The 27,622-nt window shown below is 39.1% G+C and overlaps 1 protein-coding gene across 2 annotated transcripts; it reads left to right on the top strand.

Annotated features, from left to right (window-relative positions):
- The first annotated feature begins 21,367 nt into the window (after nt 1-21,367).
- lman2 (lectin, mannose-binding 2) lies at nt 21,368-27,098 on the top strand. 2 transcript variants are annotated; one of them, XM_074674848.1, is made up of 8 exons: nt 21,368-21,608; nt 22,195-22,313; nt 22,785-22,902; nt 23,608-23,687; nt 24,570-24,731; nt 24,912-25,026; nt 25,141-25,260; nt 25,584-27,098. In XM_074674848.1, exons 1-8 carry the CDS (start codon nt 21,473-21,475, stop codon nt 25,742-25,744), a joined length of 1,011 nt encoding a protein of 336 aa, XP_074530949.1. In that variant the 5' UTR covers nt 21,368-21,472; the 3' UTR covers nt 25,745-27,098. The 2 variants fall into 2 exon arrangements, with proteins under 2 accessions (XP_074530949.1, XP_074530948.1); XM_074674847.1 differs by lacking the exon at nt 23,608-23,687 and adding an exon at nt 23,467-23,549.
- Nucleotides 27,099-27,622: the final 524 nt, after the last annotated feature.

Here is a 27,622-nt window from a genome sequence, read left to right as displayed (position 1 = left end):
CTCTTATCAACATGGTAAGTGTGCTGTAAAACCTCAACTAAACTTTTCCCTGAGAACTTGATGTTTTGCTGACTATAAACATTTGAAACTGCATTTAAAATGAGCTTAATCAGCCTGTCAGTGCTGCGTAGCCACGGGAGCTCTCCTGTCTCATCACGCTGGAGCTGCCTAGAAAAGAGCAGATTGTGAACGGCTGTTAAACATGATGCGCAGCTAATACTGCTGAATGTCAGGGTTGAATATGTGCTCTCGCTCACAGGCTGCTGGAACAAGAATTATCGGCTGTTTTTTGGAGTGAAGCCATTCGTCTCCTCATCTTCCTGCAGTGTCTGGGGTCTGTTCTCATATCCCTTGACTCGATGACTAATTTATTCCTCTTATTTCTATTCTGCACATGATTTTCTTTAGGTGTCAGGGATTGTGTTCACCAAAACTGTGGATCTATTAAAACCTCTTTGTTTCTTTTTTCTTTGTTTTCTTCCCTTTCTACAACTTCAGTTTTCCTTCCTGGTGATTAAAGGTTATCCAGAAGTTTGAAATTCTATTTCTTCTTCTTCTTCTCCAGTCAGTACAGAAGGGAGATTACTTTTTGGGAGGCGGGTTTATCTCTTAGCCTCAGGGGAATATGACTTCCTCAGTGAATAACGTTCATTCTACAAGGACAGAAAACATTTACGGAGCTCCTGGAAGAGAGGAAATATACTTTCCCTCTCAGAGGAAGATTGTCTCGTACATGTCTAGTCTATCCTGCAGTATTTGAATTTTATTTCTACAAAGCTCAGTTGTAGAAGAAAGAAGGAAAGTTTTTGATTTAGGCAGCTTAAAGCAGTAAGAAATATCTTTTCTCATTTCACAAGGAGAAACAGCTTATCTCACATTCTAGTTTTTTAAATCTTACATACTTAATATCAGTTTATCCAATAATAAGAGAGAATGTATATGACCACCGGGTGAAAAAAAAGGATGAGGGGGTGTTAGCTGCTAAACAGGAAATAAATAACTTTAGAAAACAAAACTACATGAAAACAGTATGGCCTTTTCAAAAGTGATTCATATTTTATTCTGCTCTCGCTGATAGTGCCTTAAAAAGTGTAGCATATACACTTTGATTTGCAGTGTTAGAAAAATAGTAGTTATTGTTAGGAATAATGTAGAAACTAACTATGTTTAAATTCACAAGAAAATATTAAGTAAATTTTAGAATAAAAAAAACATTTCATGAACCTTAAAACCTTCTAAAACAGTTCCTGGACCAAGAAACACAACAAAATCTGTTGTGTAGTGAAATTTGAAGCCTAATTATTTGTTGTACTAAATCTGGTGCATTAGCAGGGAATTTGTACCGGGCAGGTCTGATCATTGCTTATGCTGTTCCCGTTCAGAGATTAAATTGAGGCATAAACAAACCTGCCTCTCTCACATTATTCTGCAGAGCTGAGGAGTTTATCGAACCAGCTAGTGGCAGTGAAGTACGGCTCAGTTATAACCACAGTTATGTAACTCAGCAGACATTAGCCAGGCATATACGTCATTGTCTGCAGCATAATTGTGTTGTATGATCAAGAAAAAGTCTACGGTTAATTTCTTAAAGGGACAGTTCTGACTTTTAAAGTGGTGTTAAATAAAGTACAGCTGTGACTATATTCAGTGCATGACCCAATTGACCTATGGCTAAGCTACACCTCCTCCACTCACTCAGACAAACAATGAACATTCAGTGACAGGTGCTATGGCGGGCAGCACAGCAGGAGACATTTCAAGGGATACTACAGATGATTTTGGTAGACAGAAAGATCACATATTATCTAGAAGTCACCAAAAGGGTCTACACTAGACAATGGAGGGATGTATTCATCATTTATTGTTCAGAGGGTCAATAAGAAGCTTCAGTTACAAGCCAAAATTCAAAGATCCATGCATCTTGTTGCCATCACCATCTTAGACTACAAGATAGAGAATAAGCATTGGTCATGGGAAAATATAATGGCTTTTTTTACCATCTTTACCAAGAGTCTATCTTTGTTTATTTGGTGCTATGGTATTTACATTGAATTATTCAGCACAATGTTTGCCAACCTTTGTTATCGTGGCTATTACAGATCAGTTAACGAAGCTAAGCCCCAGAAGCTAAAGGTAGTTTAATAAGAGCCCTTTTGACAACAGGCTGGAGATGAAGCCTGAGTTCCTGACAGCAAAAGCCTTTGTGAATGGACCAATGAGAAAACACTGTGTGCAGGCAGTGCTCATGGGGGTTGTAGTGTCATAGTCTCATATTGCAATTGGTTTAGTATTTCAGATTCCGTTCCAGAAAACAACAATTAAATAATTCGGCCATCCAAAGTGGCTGAAGGAGAGGCAGTGTTCCCCGCCAGAGCTGAAATTCACCTGCATTTGGTGTAAAAGTCAAGCCATATATATATATATATATATATATATATATATATATATATATATATATATATATATATATATATATATATATATATATATATATATATATATATATAGATATATAGATATATAGATATATATATATATAGGGGAGAGTGTTTCGATGTACTAACCATAGCTGTTGTCAGGTAAAATCCTGGTTCATGTCAGCTGCTCACAAGGAAAATAGCTTTGTAATATCTGGATAGTTAAATGTTACTGATATCATTCCCAAAGGGGCTTAATGAGCCAAAAAAATTGATGAGCACCACTTAGGCGCTTAACACATCCTGAAGTAAAAAATATGTGAGGTAAAGGCAAAGAAAACTGACAGACTGCTTCATACAGCCAAGAAATAAATAAAGATGGAAAGAGACAGATGGAGGTTAAAAAAAGATTAACAAGAGGCGGTGATAAACACTGAAGGAAGCCAGAGATAATGACTCTAATGAGGTGAAATTAACAGGGCCAGGACACTAATGTTAGAGAGTGATTAACAGCATCAAAAGGCACATAAACAAACATCACATTCAACTGAAGGGAAAGCTGCCCGGCTGATGTTACTCACTTCTACAACCAACCATCTTTGCATTCCTTAAGGCTTTCAAACTAAGTGTCATCACTTTTACCTCCTCCATCAATTACTTTACACTTCTGTCAGACTCTATAGCCCTCCACAGCCTTCATCAATAACGCTGTCAGCCCCAATTCTCCCATCAGGATAAGCTCAAGCAAGCCCGGTGTATTTCCTTAGAACAGTAAATGAATTTCTACTTATAGTGCTTGCATTGTTTTGCAGTTTTATGGTGAAATTCACAAGTTTAATATGTAATTCAGATTCATATTGAGTGAAAATCTGATTATTTTAAGGTTGTCTTATTTCTGGAGGGTTTCATCATGATAAAGAAAGAAATCAAGCCATATTTCTTTCTTGGTTTTCTTCCTCCCTTCTCTCCTGGTACAGAAAGATAACATTTCACTTGTTTCAGATGCTGTGATGATGATGTGGAGGCTATTGCACATTTGCTGTTATTGTGATCACCAGCTCACATTAATCTTGGGATTGACACCCGCTCAAGAAATGCTGACATGTTGGCCTGTGTGGCGAAGGCAATTAGGCTGGGAGCGGTAGTTAGCGAGGCAAGAGGGGGAGAGCCGCTCCAAATCCAAACCTCATCACTCAAAAATCAAAGCCCCAAGCTCTGGAGGTGTCAACAGCATCACATCCTCTCAAAACAGATGATTCAGTGTGGAGTTTGAGTTTCCCACATAGACTGTATATAGAGTGGACAGTGTGGCGCCGCTATTTATCATTGTATGGTTTTGAAGCCAAAATACCGGCGTCACAGGCGCAGCCATTAGTAGCAATTGCATCCAGAGTATGTGCAGTAGACTGCAAGGGATTCTGGGAGAATCTGAGTGGAGCTGGGTGACAAAAATAATAATAATTTTTTTCTTTCGAGAGTCTAATCACTTCTTGACTCTACCTCCCAACATATTGTACAATCCCAGAAAAAAGTACACAAGAACGGCAGCTGTCAATCATCGTTAAACGTCACGTAAAGCCTTGTTTTTAATCTCGTATAACTAATGAAAACACAACTTTTCAGAAAAAAGAGGACTTGAATACAAGACAGCGAAATGATATCTTCAATCACCACTACAATCGGATGTAAGAAACATTTCTAAGAGGTGTATTAATTTTTTTAAATTTGACCATAGCCCACCTGGAATGGCTGGAAAGCCGGATTTTTAACCTATACTGCAGCTGGCCACCAGGGGGAGCAGTTTTTGTGGAGACCTCACTTTAAGCCGAGCAAGCGGACATCCATTTTTTTTTTTTACAGTCTATGGTTACCCATAACTTGAGTTGCACTTTTGACTCACATCTCTAACTTTTTATTTAGGAGAGACTTTTCCACAATGTGACTTTGAAACAGGAGCTCGCTATCAAGCATCCTTTTTTAAACAAACACCCAAAGGCACAGTCATCTCTGAGGCCATGGTTTCTCTGCCAGAAAAGAAATAGACTGTTCCCTCATGATGGAAGGTGAGTTACTGCCCCACTCTGAGGAGTTCATGTATCTTGGGGTCTTGTTTAAAATATAAAAGGATGGGAGAAAGCTTAGAGTTGGTGCAACATCAGCAATAATGCTGGTTCTGTATTGGTCCATTTTGGGTAAATTGAGGGAGCCTGGGTGTGAAAATGGCAGTCTCATTTTAGCGAAGGAATGAAACAATGAAACCACAGAATCAAGTGATGCAAGGGAGGAGACCAAAAGCTCACGTCTGAAGATAGGATAGAAGGAGAGGAGAAGCTGAAAAACTCTCTCAAAGGAAAAGATGTCTGGGCTAATTTAGCTAAGCCTGCAGTTTCCTTGATGATAATTAATAGACAGATGTTCATGCAGCCTTTGGAGCTCTGGTGCTCGTCTACATTTTGATTAAGCTCATCAGAAAAGCCTTTTTTGTAGCTTTTTAACAGTTGCTTGGTTACTTAGATAAGCCTGTTTTTGATCAAGCTACCCAAACTTGCTCAAATGCTTAAAAGTTTCCACATAGTTTTCAAAAGGTCACTTTCCTTTTTTGCAGTGATGTGCTGTGACCAGAAAGACCCGGCAAGCCAGATTTAAGTCAACTTGACAGCGAGCGTCTGTTGCACTCTGTTGTCACTGAGCAAACCTGAATCCTTGCCAGGTTTATGCAGCCAAGACAAGCAGTAGGTTAAACAAAAGTTCCCATCCTTCCCCTTCATCATTTGATGTTATGCTGATAATAAAGCACTTCTCTCTGCAAATACATCTACCTTTAAGTGTAACACTGCAGTGTTTTCCGCTCTTATGGCATGTTGCAGTATAAACAATGTCTATTAAGTTTTCAAGGAGAGGTACGTGCACATTGTCACAGACACATCACACATTTTATGTATGAACCTTTTTCCTCTCATGTTTTTAAGGCCGAGTCAGGTCAGACCTGCTCAAACCGGCTCATTACATTTTCTGCTGCTAATGAAGCGAGTCTGCTGCAGTCCTGAAACTCAAACGAGCTCACATCAAACTACGTCAGCGTCTTCCACTAAGTCTTATCTATGGATCATAACAAAACCTTTAGCTGCAGGTAATGTCTGGCCCTGTTTGATCTTTTTTGAAGAACATCATCCATGAGTGTTGACGCTCTGCTGTGTACACAAACATTTCTGTAGGGCAGACGGAGAAAAGTTCAGCTTTTAAATGTTGGGAGGAGAGAATCGGCGACAAAAGACCCTCTGAACCTCACTTTGTTTTTTTTTCTTGTTTGTTTGTTGGCTTATCCAACTTTATTCACTGTACTCTGGGCTCAACAAGCACTGTTTCCCTTCACATACGCCTCTTGCTGTTATTTTCTGACTGGAATGACTGCAAACAGTACTATCTGTCCTTTTTTCTTTCCCTCGCTCTTGACTTGAATGTTGAACTGATAAAGGAAAGGATTTAAAACTTGCATGAACATTTTGTGCTCTACCAAACAACCTCACAGGCAGATGCTTCTTTAGGTATTAAAAGTTTTAAACTGTCAGTTAAGTGAAGGAAAATAGTCCTGTGAGGACGACAAGGATGCAGTTAAAAGCTGAGTGATACTTGGAACAATCTGTGCACCCAGAAACAAGAAGCTACTGCGATGCTATTTGCACCGAGGCTTTACTCAAAGTTCCTCTGAGGAGTTTTTTAGGTTGTTATGAAACAGATCATTACGAATACCAATGTTCTTTATGTGCTAAAAGAGAAAACAAGATCATCAGCATAAAGGCTGAGTATTGTGTGTTAATGCATGAAACATCTGCTGCAGGGTGTAGGCGTCAGATGAAATGATCAACAGACAGCTGCTTTTTGTGACTGTGAATTTCATAGGAGCACTCAGTTTCTGACCATTTTTAATACATAAACATAATGCAGCAGCTTCCATTTGAAGCCATGAAAGAGAATGTCTTTGAATAAGCAGCGCACATTATCTGTGTGCCTGGGGATGGCACGGTGATTTTTTTGTAACTCTGTATAATTCTTTCTAGTAAGGCAAGCTGCTCCATTAACCATGAGCGGGGCTTTAACTTTGTGGAGCCATGCATAGTAGAAAGTGTTTTTGTTCATGTCCTTTTTGATGTATGAACTTAATTCAGCCTACTTCTGGTGGAAATCCTGCTCTAGTACATAATGTCGATGGAGGTTCTCACAGATAGTTATCATCACTGTAGGGGAGCTGGATCTTTTGCTCCAGTAACACTTATCATTTGGTTTCTTTACATATGAAACCACACTGAACCATATTTACATGTATCATGTTACTCATTTTTAACAATGTCAAGAAGTCCCATGGTAAGATGAAACCAATATTGCAGTGAAAATATTGGCCAAAAATTGTCCAGAATAGGTGAATGAGCCACGCTTGGGGAGATATGTTCCTTTATTCTCAGGACAACACAAAACACCATCAATCTGCTGCTGAAAATAGTTCTTGATAAGGATGTGTGTGTTACTGGTTGACAAGCAGTGGCGTATTCTTCTCTTCAGAAGTAGGCCAAGGGAAGACATGCCTCCTCTCTTTTTCAGACTGTAGCTGTGATTTAATGAAATTACTCCCTTTTAACAGTTTTGATAAATCTGTGTTTCGTCACTGTCATCTCTTCCTTATTTCTCTCCTCTACGTAGTGAGCATTTTGCAATGTGTAAAACATCCCCCTCCTAAATATCATGTGGCAAATGAGTGGTGAAAATACGATATTGCACACTGTTGTCCGCAAGGAGGCAAAGCCGAGTTGGCGTCCCTTGGTGAAAAAAACAAAACAAGAATGACTAACCAATCAGATGAGGCCGCAGTCATGACACTGCTCATCTGTGATTAGCCAAGACTGTGTCAAGGGAAGCCCCCCCGTCTTTGGCCTCAAACCAATCAAATCACAGTATCATCATCATCAAGCCACTGAATGAAATCATGGAGATTAGCACATTAGCAGTGTGCATGAAGCGGCCGGTTGTGCATCTAAGCTAAGTCAAGAGGACAATGTACGTATGTGAATGAGTGATTGAGGGTGGGAGAGTAAAAGGGCGTGTGTCGGTGTTCAAAGTAAGTAAAATGAGCGCTCTCTGGGTGCTCTTAACAGGTCATTCTGTTACATGAAATAGTGATACACAAGCTGCAACATTGTCTTTTATGTACCCCACTCCCTAAAAACATACAGATCAGAGGCTTTGTCCCACTCGGCTTCCTCAAAAAAAAAAAAAAAATCCCCACGCCACACCACTGTTGACAAGTGGTTCTTAACAATCTGTTGAGCTCTTGTTTTGAGAAAGTACTCTGCTTTTCCAACTCATAATCAAGTGTTTTTTTTGACGTTTTTAACAGACTGGGATATCACATACCAATTTTGTGGCTGGATGGATCAGCACAGAAAATTGAGTGAAAATGTTAGCGTACTTGTTTCCAATTAGAAAAATTTTAAAAAATGTTTGCCTGGTTTTGCAGATTCAAACTTTTACAGTGATGTGGGTTATACAAACTCAATGTTTTAATTTGTTGTGAACCAACTTCAATTCTATCAGTTCATCTTACCTGCTTCACTAATATTGTTTCATGCTCTTTCATCATTTTTGCATCATCTTAACTTTCACTTTATCTTGATGTGTGAGTAGCTGCTTTGGTCTTTTTTTCTGTCTGGGTTAAATCTTTATACCGATTCACTCATAATATCTGAAGATTAACAAATTCACTGTGATGGAGGTCAGAACAATGTTTGAACTGTGAGGTGAGGGTTTATGAAGTGATGAATGAAGTGATAAGCCCTGACAAAGTCTCCTCTTTTGTGGCCAAATCTGCTTGAAAATGTGCCCTGATCTGCCCTTCCAGAGGAGAGAACTTGTCACGGTGCCATCACTGCAGGCTGTCCTACACATCCCTGAAACACTTTCTGTACGTCGGCAACACACCACACGAAGCTGATGCCCTGTTTTTTCAGAGTCCACTACAGATCGTCCTTAACATCACCCTCACCACCAGACACTTTGTCCTTTATGACTCTTACGGTGTCAGTGAGCTGTGACCAAAACTTCCTGGTGGGTAACTTTTGCTCTGAGCTAAAGTTTAATTGAGGGAGAGCATAAAGAGGGCAAACAGCTCGGGTAAATAGGGACTGCTGGAGGTTGAATCCAAAATGAGCCAGGACGATGGAATGTGTAACCTTGTTAACTTTATAAACCCTGAGGAACTGAAAATGCTGTTGTGAGCATGTCAGGCTTGTAGTTGGCGCTATAACTGTCTTGTCCAGAAGCCGCTTTTGGCAGATCTCCACCGAAGTAGAGATGAGCCGATCATCTGGTGTATTGGTGAATACTGAGTGCACAAGTGGTGCAACAGATGCACATTTTGTTGAAAGACAGTCAGCAGATTCAGCAGATTCAGCAGCGCAAACACAGCATGGTAGTCAGCGATGATCGCAACAATGGTACCTTTGTCCTGTTGTGGGTGCTCACGCGAAGCAGAGTGTGACGTGAGCATTTCCACTGAAAACCTGGGCCAACTGTTTACATGGTGTTTAAGAAAAATTCCACTCTGGATGCTGTTTTTAAGAGTTTGCGTTACAGGTCAGCTAAAACGCCATTTCCGTGTAAACGTGAGGCTGAAACGCAGCAATACTTTTGCGTTTCACCCTTAAACTGTTGTCGTGTAAACGGACCCTTAAATTCATGAACCCCTCAGCTGAGCTCTGTGAAAAAATGACTTTGTTTCTTTTAACAAGAAATTAAGCCTAATTAAGAGATTATTAACTAAAATGCCAACCAGTTAACAAACCTCCCTTTGTGTCTCACCGGCTTTGGCTGGATTTCCCCACTTCACCTTTTAGAGTGAAGTCTAACCCCTAAATTCCACCGCGCCGCGCCGCGCACTTGAAACGTGAGCACTTTAGCTTCCATCGTAATCTATCAGGCAAATTTCACTGCCCACGCCAGGGCAGGCGCCAGGACGCGCGCCCTGGCACGAGAAATACGCTTCAGGTCTATTTCCGGAGCGGCCGCTTCCAACCCTCATAAATTCACTGTCGATAAGAAAGCAGTAGACAGGAAGTCACTGTGTAAAGTCCCCGGAAGATTCCAAATAAAAGACAATGCACAGACTCTCAAACGTAACTTTCCCCCATATGTTATAACATATGCCACATCTGAAGGCACGTGCATTAAGTAAACAGTCAGTTGGAGGGTCCTAGACACAACACGAAGGATGGATGAAGAGAAGCTGATCTTGGAAGTGGATAAGTTCAACATTCTGTATGATCCCAAACATCTTTTTAATAAGGATACAGGCAGAAAGGACAAGGTGTTGACTGACATATCAAAAGTTATGGGAGTAGATGGTGATCGTGTGATATCGCTATTCATACAAGAGCCTGTGACTCTCCGAGGACCAGCCCTCCCCCTCCAGATTGAGCGGAGCAGCGCAGCATGCTGCTTCCAGTGAGGTTTGACAATCGGAGCAAGACCACGGCGCTCCGCTGCGCTGCGCGGCGCACCGCTTGCGGTGGAATTTAGGGGTAAGTAAAAGAGCACTTCAGCCAGGTGTGGTTTGAAGAAGTAAAACCACTCATCATCTCCATAAGCTGTCACAATATCATACAAAACATTATAACACTCCAGAGATTGAGCGTTTTCAGTGAATGTAAACACTCAATCTTTCAGGAACCTAGTGGGGAAAGTATGGGATGAAATTAAGATGCTGAGATGGAGAATACAAAAATGCAAGTGGAAAAATGGTGGATAATTACTCTCAACTTACAAAAGTACTTTCAATTATCTATTACTCTACATTTATGCAACAATTGCACTTTCTGTCAGAGTTTGTAAAGAGACAGACTGAGAATGTGTTCCTTAGACAAAAGAGACAAATTTCAGTCAATCTGAACTCCCTTTCTCTGCAATCTAAGATGGTTCACAGACGGGGAGATTTTCTTCTCCTAGCCACAACGTTTTATTCAATTGCTCTTCTCCAGTTCACTCATTACACTGCACTTTACAGCACTTTCCAGCCAAAAACAAGACAGAGAGAAAGACCAGGCGAGGTTGATTTGCAACACAGATCAGATTCCACCTGCACAGCGAGGTTTTGCTCTGGACAGTCGGTGAGGTACTGCGGTTTGGCCGGCAGGTTGTGTGTTTTTCTTAGCAGAACGAGCAGGTTATTGTTAGTTTTTATGGGGCTTAGTGGTGGAACGTGAGCAAAAAATAGCACTTACCGCAGAGTGCTTTCAGAAAAGGAAGAGTAAGATAAAAACAAGAGATGATGTACGAGACGGAGGCTGAAAAGACCTATGAATTTAGATGTGGGGTCTTTTCTTATTTAAGGCAAGTAACAATGAAAGACTAATGTAGAACAAACCCAGTTTAAAAATCACCAGATCCGTATTTTACAAAGGACTTAATTTGAATCAGACCATAGTTTTGAACATAAAGCATACTTGATGAATCACAAAAACACGAGGTGAAATGAGGGAATAAAGGACAAAGAAGGTGAGAAAATTAAGTCTTTATTCGAGGCGATCATTGAGTGAAACATCAAAACACTCAGAGATTTTTCTTGTAATAAAGCGATACCAAAGTGGCAATTACCTTTCATATCACCTCGCGAGTCTGCACAATTGTTTAATGCAGCATCACCCATCAATCTGTATTCACACCGCAGACAACAACAGACAGGCCTCAGAATCAACTCTGACAGATGATTATTTTGTATCAACGGTGCTTTCACCTGAAGCGAGTCACCTCCAAAAGCTGCAGCTCAGAAATGACACACATCACAGAAGACGAGTCGCTGCCTGAAGGCACTGTGCTCTGTTACAGAGATCATCACAGAATATTACATTAAGCTGTCTGTTACAAGGCTCAGAGCTCATTCAACTGCTTTATTTATCAGAATAGTTCAGCCCCTCTGTCAGATAATAGATTTTAACGTCACGTCACAGATCTTCAGCTATAACCTCAAATTTGTCTACTCAACAGTGCAACTTAAGCGTCAAACATAATCCCTCACAGCAGTGGGGATGAAAGAAGTAGGAGTAATTTGTTACCGCACTTTTGTAGACTTTCTCAGATATCAATACTTTTTGACATTTTCTGACTGTAAGCCCCTAATTAGAACAAAAATATCATCAGTCACACACCTGAAACTGGGTCATTATACAATGTATAATAGATATGAAGTCTACAGAGATTTATAGTTGTGAAACTCAAAGTGGAGTTCAGACTGCTTCGTACAAAGTGGAAGGAATTTCCCTGGGAGGCACATTTTGTACTCTTTTAGATTTTGTACACACATCCTTTTAAGTAGGATGTGTGTATTTTTATCACTTTCAGACCTCAATAGAAGGTTTGATCAATGATTTCTCGAAGGCAAGTGAACAAACAGCACTGTAGGTTACTGAATATGAATACCTTTGTCATCACATCCTTTGAAACAGTTTTCAATCATTGATAAAGGAATGGTGGGTTTTGTCTGAATAAATATAATGCACTTGTGTCTTCACTTATCTCTTAACCATGAGATATTTGATATTGCAAATGTGGTGTTTTCACTGACTAATGCTGGGACAGATCCCCAAATAACCAAGACGAACTGTCCCACTTTTTGGGACCCTTCTGTTGGGGTGCCAGACTAAACCGATCGGATCCCAGAAGGTGGAGCTACAACACTGCAGACCACTGATTGGTCGAAAGACACGTCTCTCACCGTGCGACAGCAGCTGTATCTCCCCTCCCAGCACACAGTTTCTCTGAAACAAAGCTTGATCGTGCTTTGTAAAAAAGAGCCACATGGAAATCACAAAGAAGACAAATTGCTGAATGTCTTCCATTGTTGCTCGTAGTTTACCGTGATGTGTTTTTCCTCTTTGTTGGTTTTCTTAGTGGGCTACACTGTGTTGCGCTGCTTTGATGTAACTGACACGACTATTGGCATCCAGCTTACACGCCGTCTTCCACAAGGGGGCCCGGTTGGCCGCGGAAAGGCAAACAGGATCAGGCTTATCCGATCCAACCTGTACCAAACTGTACTGATCCAAACTGGATGGAAACATGGCAAAAGCTTTGCAAAACGGTCTGTCAACAGCTGCGTTCACCCTCAGGTGACTTAACCAGGATGATGATAGTGTCAGTTGTGGCAGATTCATTTGGAAAAAACAGCCATATATGTGCAAATAGGTAACTTTTTTACCAACCAAGCCTTTTTCAAGGCACCATTGTTGTCTGTTTTGTTTTTGGACTGATCTACTAATGGAAGAGGGTCACCGATCTCTGGCACTGTTATTTTGTGGGCTGAATAGTTTGCAGACCCCTGGCGTATAGCACATCCATCCACTTACTGTGACTATGAGCACTTTCAATTCATGCCACAGTTTGGTTTCCTAAAAAAGTAAAGAGTATTCTTTTTAAACAATAAAGAAAAACACCAACTTTTGGGCTTTAACTCCAACACCCAAGCACAAACCTCTGGTTGGCCGAAACTTTTTTTTTTTTGCTGCTGGGCACACTTTGTGAACTCTGTGGAAGTTAAAGAAAAAATAAAATAAAGTGTGGGTGAAAAAAAGTTATTGCTTCAGAGTGCACTGGATCCTTTATGTGAAGTTGAGAATGAAATGACTGAAAATTTGGGTGATAGAAAAATAACATGTCAGAAATTTGACACCCACACCAATTTAGAGTCAAATGACTCATTTTGTGCCATAATTGTCACAGTCAGAGATGATCTGCTGACTCACTGCATATTAATGACGCGCAGCACTTTGAAGGAGATGCTGGCAGATCATACTGATAGCGAATTTTATTTCCAATAATCTGAGCCCCCCCGAGGGGTCACAGATGCAAATATTAGAGTTGATTGGGGCCAAAATCTCTATTTAAATCTGTATTTAGTCGATCATTTCTGGCAACCCTCAATTTTGTTTCTCTGAGTTCCCATTACACTACTCATATTCTTCTTCCTCTGGTTATATTTTTTTATAACAGAAATATCGTAATCAGTATAATTTTGATTAAAAGATAAAGATACAAACCTCCTCAATTAACTTGTAACACAGACATTGAGGAAAATGTAGTCTGTTTAACTCTTCATAGAAACAAAGAGGATCAAACTCTGAAAAATAAACAAGAGGAATTGTATTTCTGTGTAGCAAATACATTGAAATGCTGTAACTAAAGGCTTAAACTGAAGAAATATAAAATAAAACTGTTAAAAGCAGAAGAACAAAGCTGACAATCTGAGATGTAGAGTTAAAGAAAAAAAATACAGAAAAAGTAGACACAGAAAAAGTAGACAGAAAAATAGTTATAGTAGGAATAGTAGTAGAAGAATCAAAATTGAATGAGATCGGGTGTGTTCAGGGTGGTATGGCTGTAAGTGACAGCTGCTTGTGTTGGCGGCATGGTGGTGTTTGCAGAAGCTGCAGGACAAGGACATCCAACAAACTGGGGGGGCCTTGAGTGCCAACCTGGGCCCTGAGGCCTGGGGCCTGGGCCACCTGCACGCTTTGTACACCTCTCGGCCCCACACTCAAGCACACTCCCTCCATTGGTCCATTTCCCTCCAACCACTACACGACACTAAGAGGCATCACGCAATAGCATTGAGTATCTTCTTTGCTGGTTTTAGATCTTAAGCTGTATTCTCCTGAACCAACAGTGTACAAACTCTGATAGCTCTGCAGTGGCCAGCAGCTGCTGTGAAATAATGGACACCATCTACTACAGGTCTGCTGGCTGCGGCTTGTCTTTAAAAACATGTAAAAATATGGGTTATTTTTCTGGATATAAAATTATTTCTGTGCAGATGCAGCAGCTCCCAGGTTATCTGGATCTAAACTGCATCATATATAATGTATACTCATGTTTAGCAGGCATGCATAGGCTGTATCTTGTTTCCCTGTTGTATTGAAAGAAGAGGCAGGTTGGTTTCAGTGGAAGTATGCATGAATGAATCTGTAGAATCTCAAAGTTGAAGCAGTTTCAGGCAGAGCTGCAGAAACTTAATTTTCAATTATATTTGTATTTAGTTAGACTTAGGAAAATATCTGTTAGAAATGTGAAAAATACAAGCACAATCCTCCTGAACACAAAATTGCTGAACTTTGAAAATCTGACCAAATCTGAAATGCTGACCCAGCATTTCAACATAAAGAACAGAATACTTCAGTCTTCTGTAGTTCATCGTCATCAGCGGATAAACTTCTTCTCTGTGCCCTCCACTCTTTCTCCACTCGTCATCAGAGAGCTGAAGTTTCCCGCTGCTCTCTTATTTCACAAAATGAAGCCTGTTATACCTCATTACCTCTCCTTCCTCCTGCTGAGGTTTGTCCCACTCTGAGAAGAACCAGTGGGTTCACTGCATGGGGAGTAATGTAAAATTTGAATATTTGATAGACACACGTAGCGGGAAACATGTCTGTGCGACTAAAATAGTAACTCTTCAGGAAGTCAGTCGGAGTTCCTGTGAGGTTTGTTATGAGGGTAGACAAAATATACAGCAGATGAGACGATGACAGAGGAGGAACCTGGAGCGACTGATGATGGCCAATGATCTTCATCAAGAAAAGCTGCCACTGGCGAAACAATGTCAAGCTGCCTCTACAAGCCAAAGAGCACTTCCATTTTCAAGCCTCAATTTGGAAGAAAAAAACAAAACAAAACAATAAATAAATAAATAAATAAATAAATAAATACATACATACATACATACATACATACATACATACATACATACATACATACATACATACATACATACATACATACATACATAAATAAATAAATATATAAATAAATAAATAAATTTAAAAACAATGAATTAATAAAAATTTTAGAACAATAAATAAATAAATAAATAAAAATACAGACAAACAAACAATTGCTTACTCAAAGTTAATTAAAATACAGTTTGTACCATTTTAACTCCTCAATTCTGGCTACATGGGGGGCAGTTTTGGAGTGAGGCAGACAGTAACAGCCTCACTTGACTTTAGATAACAGATGACTTTTACTTTACCACACTCCAGACATAACAACAAAAACACTAAAAAAGCTCCATTCACAAGACAGGTAGACAATGTTAAAAAGGTTTGCTGTTATTAACAGTTAGATCCTCCTCTGCTGTTTTCTTCCACTGATATTTATAAATCATTTTCTGATTTCTTTCTTCTCCCATTTTATCTCTAGCCTTGTACACCTTTATAATTTTCAGCGCCTGGTGTCCCACAATACAGCTCCTGTTTTTCTAAATCCTCAAGACCATTCATATTTTAATAATTCTAGACTCTGCCTAAAGTCCTACAACAGACTAAGAGTTGTTTTTATGTGTATTTATCATGCATGGAGGAATTAGTAAGTTATTACTTGTAGCACAGTGCAATCTATCATGTACTTACACAACTCTTTTAAGCAGCACAATGTTATCTTCTCACTGCTTTTGTTTCCGCTTTCTTTCTGCTTTATCTTTGCTCACAGGTTACAGTGGAAGTTAATAATGCCCTTGCTGTTTTTGGGAGATTTGCTCATTAATACCGCATGAGAGAAGGGGATAATCTGGAGCATTTCCTTTATCTTTTCTGACTCTGTGAACTTCAGTTATGCTGTTAAATTCTGGTTGTTTTTCAAAGTGAAAATGCAAATGGAAAAACTCGCTCTCATGCAAGTTATAACTACGTCTAGGAAGTTGGCGCTGCAGTTATAAGTCAAGTTTTGGACCCTGACTTTTTCTGTTTAGTAAGAAATAAGTTTTACTTTTTATTTGGGGAATAAACCTTTCGTTTAAAATAGTTCATGTTATTTCTATTTCGCCTGAACTTGGAAAATTCATTTTTGTGACCATGCACCGCTTTCGCAATTAGTTTGATTGAAAGTAATCCAAAACCGATCTAGAGCATGTTTCTTCTCACATACTGCACAAACCCTGAATGGCTGGTTATGTGGCGTCCTCTGCTCCAGAACAAAGCAAGAACACAACTTTCCTCCTTCGAGATAGCTGCCTCCTGAGCCTTTACGCTCATTTCTTATTGACCTGCAGCTTTGTTTGCCTTTTTTTGTACCAAATGACTCATCTGAACTCCCAGGAGAGACGATAAACCCTCTAATCTCCCAGCGTCTTACCTCCACTTCTCTCTGACTCAGTTTTGTAGAAATTCATGCAATTTAGAAACCCCATGTAGATCCATTTTAAAGGTCGGTGTCTGTAGCCATAGTAACAGGAGCATACATGCACCAACCACTGGCTCCAAAAACTCTTTTGTCCTCTTAACTTTTTGTTGCAGATTGGATACACCCCATAGAGTTTCATGTTTGTAATTATTGGACCCCCACTGTATGTTTTTTCAAACTCAAACACAGACTGTGTAATGACTTTCCAGCTGACCTGCAGGTAACAGTAGGTGCTTTGAATACGCAGTAATTATCAAACCATGAATTCACATTTCTCTCAGGGAGATTTGCTCCAAAACAACATAACTGCTGTGACAAAGATGTATCACTTGCATATTTTAAGGTGACTGACAGTGTAAAATGAAATTATTGACATCCTGATGTAACAGGAAGAACAGCAGGAAGAGCAGGAAATAAATGTGACACACTCAGTGATGCAGAAGTCAGCTGGACAAGCTCTGCTACTGGACGGACGTCTGTCTCAGCTGATGACGATATAAAAGAGATATAGGTAGAGTAAACACTGAAATATCCCATGTTATTTCCTGTTAAAAGATACATCCTCCTCTAATCCTCTAGGCTCTGATCAATATGTATCACTGAAATCAGAGTATTGATCAGGCCCAGGGCATTTTCCATATAACTGTGAAGACCCACAGGACTCAGAATGCATACTCACACGACCTCATTGATCTTCAGCATGTACGATCACCATGTTTACATCCGTTCCAGACTGAAAAGGAAAAGAATCATAGTGAGGTTGGCTACAAAAGTGCACAGAGAGTTCAGAAATCGACTAAGGTTAAGGGCACACGCACACACAAAGATTTTGATTTTTTTTTCCTAGGCGCCGCCCTGCTAGCTATGGCTGCCTTTTGTGGTCGCTCTCTCTTCTCTGTCTGTTTCTTTTAATTTTTTCGTCTCTTTTTCACAATCTTGGTATTTGGAGTAGATCATTACCTTGTATGGTTTATTTGTTGGTCAAGGACACCAAACTGGTTTTGTCTTCAGTGATATTTTTACTATTTTTGCTCCTGTGTTTGTCTGGAGATCCTGTATGTAACCATGGATGCATTGTTTATATGTGAATCAGTTGTTAGCAGCTTGTAGCATGTCAATGCTAACTGGTGTAAGGCCTGATGTCTTCCCACAAGGTGAGGGGAAGGAGGTGAGGACGACGTGCTGGTTCTCAGGTGTGAGCTAAAAAGAAAAGACATGGACCTGTCCTTCCATCCATCATTATTGGGAACGTAAGATCTATCTCCAATAAGATGGACGAGCTAGCTGTCCTTACCCAGCAACAGAAGGAATACCAGAAGGCAGAGTAGCATCATGCTATTCACAGACATGGCTAATGGAGCTAACATCAGACACCAGCACCACATTGGAAGAGCTTCACCTGCTGTGAGCAGACAGGATACAGGAGACAGAGACTGAACAGACTGATGAAGAAGCTCAGTCCTGGACCCTGTGGAGGTGGAGGCTGGCTGAACTGGAGGATGATGGACAAGCTGTCAGCATCTATGTTCTTATGGACCTTTTTGCACTGTCTATATACTTTTTTTACTTTTGTTTTCTTGATTGCTGCTGTGACTTCAATTTCGTTGTACTTGTTACAATGACATTAAAGTTCAATTCTATTCTATTCTATTCTATTCTATTCTATTCTATTCTATTCTATTCTAAATGAGGATTTTGGGAAGAGCTTGTCAGCTTTTTTCATTAACAATATGTTTTCAGGTTTCAGGTCCAACAGACAACCTGGATTTAAGCATTTGAAAAACCACTTCTGTAAACCCCAAACTTGTCCATCCAACCATTTGGAATGAAACATCTCAAAACTACTCAACACAGAGGAGATATAAAAGACATCACAGAGAAGATATGAAAAAAAAATCCAGCTGAGATTGAAGAAATTATGAGCTGAGGCATTAAAAGAACAACAAAATCTTATCTTTCTAATCATTTCAAATCATTCAATCAGGAGCCAAACAGGAACATTTCCAGGTCACTGCCTTGTTCTGCAAGTGTGAGGACAGATGAGGGTGAAGTAATAACACAGCCTCCCTGATGCTGTCAGGAGCAGTCTCACCTGTAGATTGATGCCAGTGACCTGAGAGCTTTGACATCTGACTCTAAGTGACGTTCAGACATCAAACACTTATGTAAGGTGAAAGTCATTCAGATATGAGTCACCTTTCTGTGCACCTAAGACGCTGCAAAACTCACTAATACATATTCAAAGGCAGCTGGAAGACATATTAGTCAATTTTTCGTTAATGACACAAGAAGTCTCAGAGCCATTTAGAAAATATCATACGGCATTAAAATTTCATTACTGTTGTTCGGGAGATATTGTTTTATTGAGCTTCACATCCCTGCTGTTTTTAATCCGCTTGTAAAGTCTGTATCCTTGTTTTTTGTGTTAACACAGCTTGAAATATTTATTAAAAATCACTCCAGTAAAATGTGCACATGCTTTCGCAATAAAAAAGTGTTTTTTTAAGTACTTAAGGAGCATCATTTGATACAACCAAAGACTGGGCTAGCCATCACATCACCTTTATTATCACATAAATTAAAAAAAATATCTCAATAGAGGAAGATGGAGAAAGAAAGTGTTTTTCAGTCATTTCTCTTTAGAAAACAAAAAGAGCAAGTGAAATATATTACACACTGCATTGTCCCATTTGTTGTGTAACATCGAATTATTGACAGAAAAGCAGGTGTTTTTACTGCTCTCGCTTAAGCTGAAACACTAAGATGCAACTCGATGGCGAAATCCAGCATCTCTAGACAGACATATCTGCTCTCCACATCTGTTTTCAGCACAATAAAATCAGGAGAGTGTGCCGTTAAACCCTGAGTTTAATGATTTTTTCTGCAGACTGGTGAGTCACAAAGATGTTGGTAGAGTGAAAGGACATTTATGGCATCATCGAGGTGGAGAGATAGACAAACAGCTTTTGAGACCACTTGTTCCACATTAGGTGATGTTGTGCTGATGTACACAGACATAGGAAGCAATCTTGCTGTCTGGATTTTTCTGATTTTAGTGTTTAGTGGCTCCTATTATATTTGACACTAGTAGTGTTTTAATCCTTTTTTTATTTTTTCTAATTTTATTTTTTTTTTACGTCTATGTCCTTCTTGCTTTAATGTGCTTCAAATCGTGTATGGACTTTTTTAAAGATATAAATCCTGACAATTTGCTTTTCTTCTAATTGTGTTCATACTGTGCACTGTGAAGACATGACAGTTAGTCTGCTGGCACTGCAAGACATGTCATGTGACATGTCAGTAAATCAGAGTAATTCTGCTGTCTGACTCATTTAGAACTCATCAGTTTGTCTTACTGTATGTGTCATTATCAAATGCAGAGATGGAAACAGACAGCAGCACTGTGACATCCACACAGCTGAAGGACCTACTGTAACCTCTAAAAGACTGCTCTAAAAATAGGAAAGCAGGAAAGATCTGGATAAGATGTGTGCTTGTACATGTACTAATCTATGATGAATTTTTTCTCATCCTATCCAGGCTATTGCAGGTTGATAAATCCTTGACTTGAGGCTTTAAACCTTGTTAACCTCTCTTTATTTACAGCCACATGGAGGCTTTCTCCGAACTCCTGAAGAAGCTGGAAATATGTACCAGCTTGTCTGAAGCAAAATATAACCAAAGTCATTAATATAAACAATATTTGTAAATCATTTCTGAAATTATGAAAATCTTGCTTTTGGCCTTAGTTACACTTCTAAAATAAACTTATTCGGAAAATAGTTTGTAGTGTTTGTTTTCAGAATAACAACAGCCCTGTATAGAAAAGAGGAAACTGAAGCTAAGGGTAGCACAGAAAATCCTGATCACTAATTACTGACTCCCTGGAGCTTCTGAGCAAAATAATCCCTTGGTGTATATTTATAGAATGAAAAATATTTTTTGGGCTAATGATAATTATTTGGGACTAATACACACCAGAGAGCAAATAGTCTGCATTTATGGTAAGATAACTGTCTTTAATGAATATGAAAGGCATACTTTGATGATTTGTCTCCTTGTCATTACCCAAACTGACTTTTATTTTGTAATATTTTGATATTTTCACCCGTTTAAAAGTTTTGTCAAGACTTCATGTGAGATTATTGGTCAATTTGCTGTCTGAAACTTGTTCAAACAAAAACTTAACCTCAGGGACAAAAACTAGCTATCTGTGAATACCCTGTCCAATTGTTTGTGTCATTCTGAGCTGATATTTCTAGATAAATGCATAGCACAAACCGTTGCTTTTGGACTTCCGTCTTTCTTTCTTTTTGAAAATACCTAAAACATGTATATGGACATGTTCAAGTAACGGAAAAAATATGGTTGTGTTTTGTTCTAGCACCAAAACTAGAGTCATTTTCTGTCCACAGACGTTTGTCCTTTTTCTTTATATACGAATCTGTCGCCATCTAGTGGAAAATAGATACTTTACAACTACTCTCTGATTGGCCTGGTTTTCGATGTGCGTGTCTCTGATTGGCTAGTAATGATACACCATCCAAGAAAATCTTCCGTGTGTGAACACTGAAAGCTCAACACCCACTGTTTATCTTCATATTTAAAAATTAAATCAATAATTGCATTTTTGTAACCTTTATGTTGTGTCTTTTAATATTTAGATAATTTCTAGAGGCATGTATTGAGTTAGAGATATCCTATCGAACATAAAACGGGTCAGTTATCGTCCCCCTTATGTGGTTTCTTTCCGGAGCATAATGGGAAACGGACCGACTGGATTTATGGAGTTTCGAGGAACAGTTTTGTTGTGATAGTTTCCCTTTGAGGGTTTTTTGAACAAAATGGGAAGTATTAAAGCTTTTCTGAGCACAGCTCTGGTCTTTCTTACACTCGAGCTGTGTTTTGTGAGCTGTGATATAACCGACGGAAACGCAGAACATCTGAAGAGGGAGCACTCGTTAATGAAACCCTACCAAGGTAAGATGGCTCAGTTAGCTCGGGAGCTATCGGGATCTTCTCACTTTTACATCTTAAGCTGCGATTTAGAAACTATTAGGCAACGTCGATAACTTTTGGGCTCGTATATAATATAAACTATCGTAGCATCGTAGCCCCCCTTTATGGAACTACGTTGATCTCAAAGTTTGGAGGAAATATATTTGTAACTCATGACGGCAGACTGTAAAGAGCTCCAACAACACGCCCTCCTGATCAGGAAGTTTGCTCGGGGTGTTTGCACAAAATGTTGGTAGGGGAAAACCTGTCCGGTGTGTAACCACCTGTGCTCTTTCTCAAGTCAAACTAAATAAATCAATGTTTAGAAACGGTCTTGTTTTACATGTTTTACATGACAGGGCTCTTTGATTATGCGATCAGCTAAAGGAGACATCCCTCTGTGTGAATAAGATTTGTTTTTGTATGAATGATACTAGACAAAATGATTTACTGAAATGGAAAATTGATTTAAAAAACTGCAGTTTTATGACAGCTCTAAACGTCACTGAGTACTTTCCTTTTTCATCTTTACCACTCCTGATTGTGTTTCCGTTGGCTTGTCTTGCAGGTGTGGGCAGCAGCCACAGTAGTCAGTGGGACTTCTGGGGGAGCACGTTGGTGACCAGCTCCTACGTCCGACTCACTCCAGATGAGAGAAGCAAACAGGGATCTATCTGGAACACTGTGGTGAGACATGAAACCTGACTGATTTTTCACTTCTGAATCAACTAATGTGTGGTTCAGTGTCAAATAGCACAGACACCAGAGGGCTTAAGATTTTTATGTGTCTTTATGTCTCTTTATGTGTGTGGGGGAAAGTCTATCCTTTTGGTTAAACTTTGTCAACACATTTTTGTCCATTGAGGAAAAAATGTATCAGTGAAAATAATAATTCTATTTTCACTTGGTAAACTCACTGGATGTTTTGGTCAGTGAAAAAGTAAAAAATGCAAATAATGTTCAATTTGTAGTAGTATGGTCTATTTTGCAATAAAACTGATATCTTTTCAGAATTGTTAAAATACCATCTACATTAAAAAAAAAGAAAAAAGAATTGTTGAAAAAAAAAAACAGTAATTCTCATTTTGAAGATTTTATCACATTTTTTTTAACCCTGCTGCAATGGATAAAAACTGTTTTCCTTCATGTGGTCTGCAGCCATGTCACCTGAAGGACTGGGAGATGCATGTGCAGTTTAAAATTCATGGGTCAGGAAAGAAGAACCTCCATGGAGATGGCATCGCTCTGTGGTACACAAAAGACAGACTTCATCCAGGTATTGATGGCTTCACCTCTCATTCACTGCTTTATGTTAAAAAAACACCACCCGGCTTGATCTCACTCTGTGTCATTTGCTGTGCTGCATCAGTTTAAGTTAACAAAAATGCAATACTCACTTGTAAACTCCTGCTGTAAATATATACAGTGTACTGGAGCTGGAGCTGCATGTTTTTGGTCATTACTTCCTTGAAATGTTAAACTAATATATAATGATTCACTTTGTGCAACTGCATCATACAGAAAGCATCAGAAGGAACCCAAACTTTAAAGTTGCACACATCATCAGTGATGCTGCTTGCTGTTGGGTCAAAGTAACAGAAATAAAATTCCTGGAATGGAGACAGAAATGCCAATGTAGTTCATTCCTGTTAGTGGCCCACATAGAAATTCAATCTAGGTCAGTCTCTCTCCTATAAGGCTCATCATGCTAATTTCGTTAAAAAGCTCCTTTGGATCATGTTTCAGTGTTTGTGTCCATCATCTCAGCTTCCTGTCTTCACTGCTGCCCTCACAAAAAGTTGTCTGCTCGTGTCTCACCTCATCTCTGCCTCCATCCTAGGCCCTGTGTTTGGAAACCAAGATCATTTTCTTGGCCTGGCTATTTTTTTGGATACCTTCCGCAATGACCTCCATGGGATGGATGTAAGTGTGTGTACAGTATGTGTAACACGAGGCGATTGACCTGCTTGTTTCTTCACAGGGCCCGTGTTTTCCAACAATGCTCTCTTCCACGGGCTGGCCGTGTTTATAGATACTTACTCTAACGATGATGCCACGGATGTGAGTGGTTGCTCAGGTTTAACCGTCAGCATGCTGTCACAGTTTATTTTTTATTTTTATTTTTTGTTGTTTTGTTTTCTCTAATTTTAATGGGCATGTCTTCAGAACTTTGTCAGCATGTTAAAACTGAAAACATTTTTTTGGACACATTTTCACATCTGTTTCTACAGAAGAATATTTAACTCCACACACAAGTCCTGAGCATGGTGTCTGTCTGGCAGCTCCATCACTGTTATTTCACCAGAATGATAAAACTTTCACATTGCAGTTAAGAGTGTCCCAGTTTTAGCTTTTTTATCTCTATTAGGGTTGGATTTCTTGCTTTTTTATTTTGCATATCTGGATTAAATCATGGTGTCAGTATCTGTAACAAAAGATGACATTTTCATATTTTTTTTAGTTATAAGGGTTTTATTCTGAAATATTTCAGGTTATATTTAGAATTAAATTTCCATCTCTGCAGTGTGAAAGTAGCATTATATTTACAAAGGATCAGAATTATGCAAAAGCCCTGAGAAGCAAGTGAGAAAAAAGTTTTGGTTTCCATTTCATGCTATCTAAAGTTTGAAGAACAATTTCAAAGGATATATTTTTGCCTGTTTAGTTTGATTTTTTTAATTTAATTTTGTCAGATGGAAGAAAAAGTTTTAAATTTCCTGGCAAATTGTTCTAAAACCTGCTCTCCCAGCTGGATAAATATTTTTCACAGATGAGGAATTGTTGAGGATTTTGTTTTTCTCCCCAAATGTCTCTCAGGGCTTCTCTTGCCATATTTTATGTGGGCTTCTTGTATTTATGTAATGTACCCATCTGCCCATCATCTCTATCTGACATCATATTTTTCAGTTTCATTTGTTGATATATCCTCCTTTCTGTACCCAGCGTTCCTTCCCCTTCATCTCGGCTATGGTGAACAATGGCACAGTGAGTTATGACCATGGCAAAGATGGCCGATCATCAGAGCTGGGAGGCTGCTCAGTCGAAATCAGGAACAGAGATCATGACACGTACCTTGCTATCCGCTACTCCAAAGGAAGACTCACTGTGAGAACTCAAAAGTCTTTTTTATTCCCTCAGGGATACATTGTACAAACTTTTTACAATAAGCTTCTATTTGTAACAGGAATTATTTTATACTCTTGATTTGTTTGTCTTAAAGATGATCAGCAATATGCGTTTTGAGTGAGTTCTTTGCATCATTTCCATCCGCTGTTTATTCTGCAGGTGATGGTTGATGTGGATGACAAAAATGAATGGAGGGAGTGCATCGACATCGGAGGCGTTCGTCTCCCCACTGGATATTTCTTTGGTGCCTCAGCAGCTACAGGGGATCTGTCCGGTAGGTTGAAGCTGGAAAGCTGGAAACTAACCAAAAAAACAATAACCTGTTTCTACCAACTATTTCAGTGTATCACGCTATAAAAGCATATTGATATTTTCCCTTTTGTTTCAGATAACCATGATATCATCTCTATGAAGCTCTACCAGCTGATGGTAGAACACACTCCAGAGGAGGAGAACCTGGACTGGACCAAGATTGAGCCCAGTGTCAGTCTCCTCAAGTCTCCTAAAGGTAAAGCACGCTCAAGTAATACGAACTGTAAACAGAACTTTCAACAAATCCATAAAGGGAAAATGTTTTTAGTTTAAAAATGCAGTTTGCTTAAAAAAATGATTTTTAGCTTTGATGTATTTTTCTCAAAAAAAAAAAAAAAAATATTGTTTCTCAATACGTGGCTGTCTGCCACGTGAAGAGATTGTTGTTTAGTGTTTCTGCATATAAATTTTCCATACTCCATCAAAAGCAAATTAACAAAGACTTGCTTTCACTAATTCTAGAAATTTAGACCACAAGTCAGACAAGCCACACCTCTTAACGTGATTCATGTGTTACAGACAACATTGATGATCCCACCGGAAACTTCAGAGGCACACCCCTCACTGGCTGGAAGGTCTTCCTTCTCTTGCTGTGTGCTCTGCTCGGGATTGTGGTGTGTGCTGTGGTGGGAGCTGTTGTCTTCCAGAAGAGGCAGGAGAGGAACAAGAGGTTTTACTGAGGAGGATGAGGAAGAACCTTGTCAGAGAGTTGTTGGCCTCTGGCTGAACTGTTTCCAGATGAAAGATTGAGCACAGTCAATGTGAATTTCTTCCTGAAGATTGTACAAATGTTTATATCTTTGAAGCACTGCGTTGGGGATGGATGATGCTGTTTGTGTTTTCATGTCTCCATGTGTTCATCAATGGCAGGGTTAGGGCAGACCTACAGTCCTTCACAGGCTTTGATCTCAAAGTTTGGCTTTGTTGCAAAGATTGTAATTTCACCTGATTATCGGTCAAACAGGTGTGTTCAGCTCTCTCTCTCGTATTCTCTACAGCAGATCTGTCGCTACTAATGCTGTGTATGGCTCCAGTGGTGGTGGTTTTTACTTGTCTTCCAGGCCTTTTTTTACCCAATTATTTATTTGAAGAAGAAAGCTGCACAAACAAAATATAACCATTGGATAAAAAAAACCCAGCCTAGATGAAGTAATCAAGAAAAACACGAGAACAGTGTGTATTCAAATTAATTTTTTGCTTTTGCTTTCATTCTTTGATAGAGAATGTGATTTATTGTTACTTTAACCTATCAAAACATAAAAAAAAAAACATGACTTACGATTAGGTTAGAATTAAAGCTAAAACTAAGTTATGAGACATTATTGTCTTAAAAAAAATCTTTTGCCTTTTTTTCCATTTCTGAATCTACAACTGAAGCTTCCCCATTATTTTCATCAAGTGATTAATTGTATGTACCGGTACCTGAATGGATCAGAAAATTTTCTTTAACCTGAATCCTTCGACTGATGATTCTTTTTGATTTGTTTTGTTTTGGGTGTTTTTTATTACCTTTTCCTTGTCCTTCTTTCCCCTGCAGGGTTCTCAAGCAGCATTGTGGGGTTTTATCCAGAATATGCCTTAGTTTTTGAGTGTTTGTTTCATGTTTAAGAATGCTCATATGTGACAATACCGCTGTGAGTCAGTGACTTTCTTCAGTGAAATGAACAAACTGATTCATTCATGGAGTGTGATAATAAAAGCACACACAAAGTGTTCATTTTTAAGCTTCAGATGATACGATGCTTAATGTTTAAATCCATTAACAGATAGTTCAAAGACGGACTGACTCCCAGAGACTTCTCTGTTAATATCTGTATTTTTCTATTTCGAGGTTTCATCACTTGTTCCTCAAAGTGTTCCTGATTGATTGTTTGTTTCTTTTCTCTTGAATTTCCTCTGGGTCTGCAATTTTGTCAACTGTTTTCCTGAAGTGGTTCTGTGTTTGTTTCTGCCACATCAGATATGTGAGACTTGACACAACTTGAAACTTCCCTCAACAGAAATAAAAGTAACAAAATAAAAATAGTAAATAAATAGATGTTTATTTTTTTTAGAGATAATTTAATCAAATGAAACATGTACAGCCGTATTGAAACTGAACATCTTTAATAGGATGTTTTCAAACCCAGAGATGATGAAAAATCATAAGGAGCATTCTGAATCGGTGCAGTGACCATGCAGAGACACCAACAAACAACAAAATGTGAAGATCATCCATTATTCAGAGCACGAAGCCAAGTGAGCCACATAAAGCTCCAAAACACAGTGGAACATTACTTATTACCAGAGGCAGGAAGGCAGGGAAGCATTAGGCCGCAGATAAAATGTGACTCATAATGTTGATCCTGAATAAGTTACAGGATTTAGCCTTCAGTAGACCAAGGACCACGTGATGATGGCTTTGTAGCATTGCAACAGTAGAAGAGACCTCCAGAATCTTGGTTGTTGAGTGCTGGAGAGGGCTTTTGGAGATTTCATTGGTCTCTACCCGTGGATGCAAGACTCAATAAACTTAAGACTGGGGGGCAGTGATTTGCCAGTGTTGAGTCTGGTCTGAA

The sequence above is a fragment of the Halichoeres trimaculatus genome, unplaced genomic scaffold (assembly GCF_033239565.1).
Source record: "Halichoeres trimaculatus isolate MK-OKI-2021-1 unplaced genomic scaffold, fHalTri1.1 fHalTri1_scaffold_7, whole genome shotgun sequence".
Taxonomy (NCBI): domain Eukaryota; kingdom Metazoa; phylum Chordata; class Actinopteri; order Labriformes; family Labridae; genus Halichoeres; species Halichoeres trimaculatus.
Note: the sequence above shows the minus strand (reverse complement) of the source record. Positions and strands in the feature narration are given on the sequence as shown.

Coding starts and splice junctions, on each gene's coding strand:
- lman2 (XM_074674847.1), top strand. CDS start 21,473: ATGGGAAGTATTAAAGCTTTTCTGAGCACAGCTCTGGTCTTTCTTACA. Junction 22,314..22,784: donor GATCTATCTGGAACACTGTG/GTGAGACATGAA, acceptor TGTGGTCTGCAG/CCATGTCACCTGAAGGACTG. Junction 22,903..23,466: donor AAAAGACAGACTTCATCCAG/GTATTGATGGCT, acceptor CCTCCATCCTAG/GCCCTGTGTTTGGAAACCAA.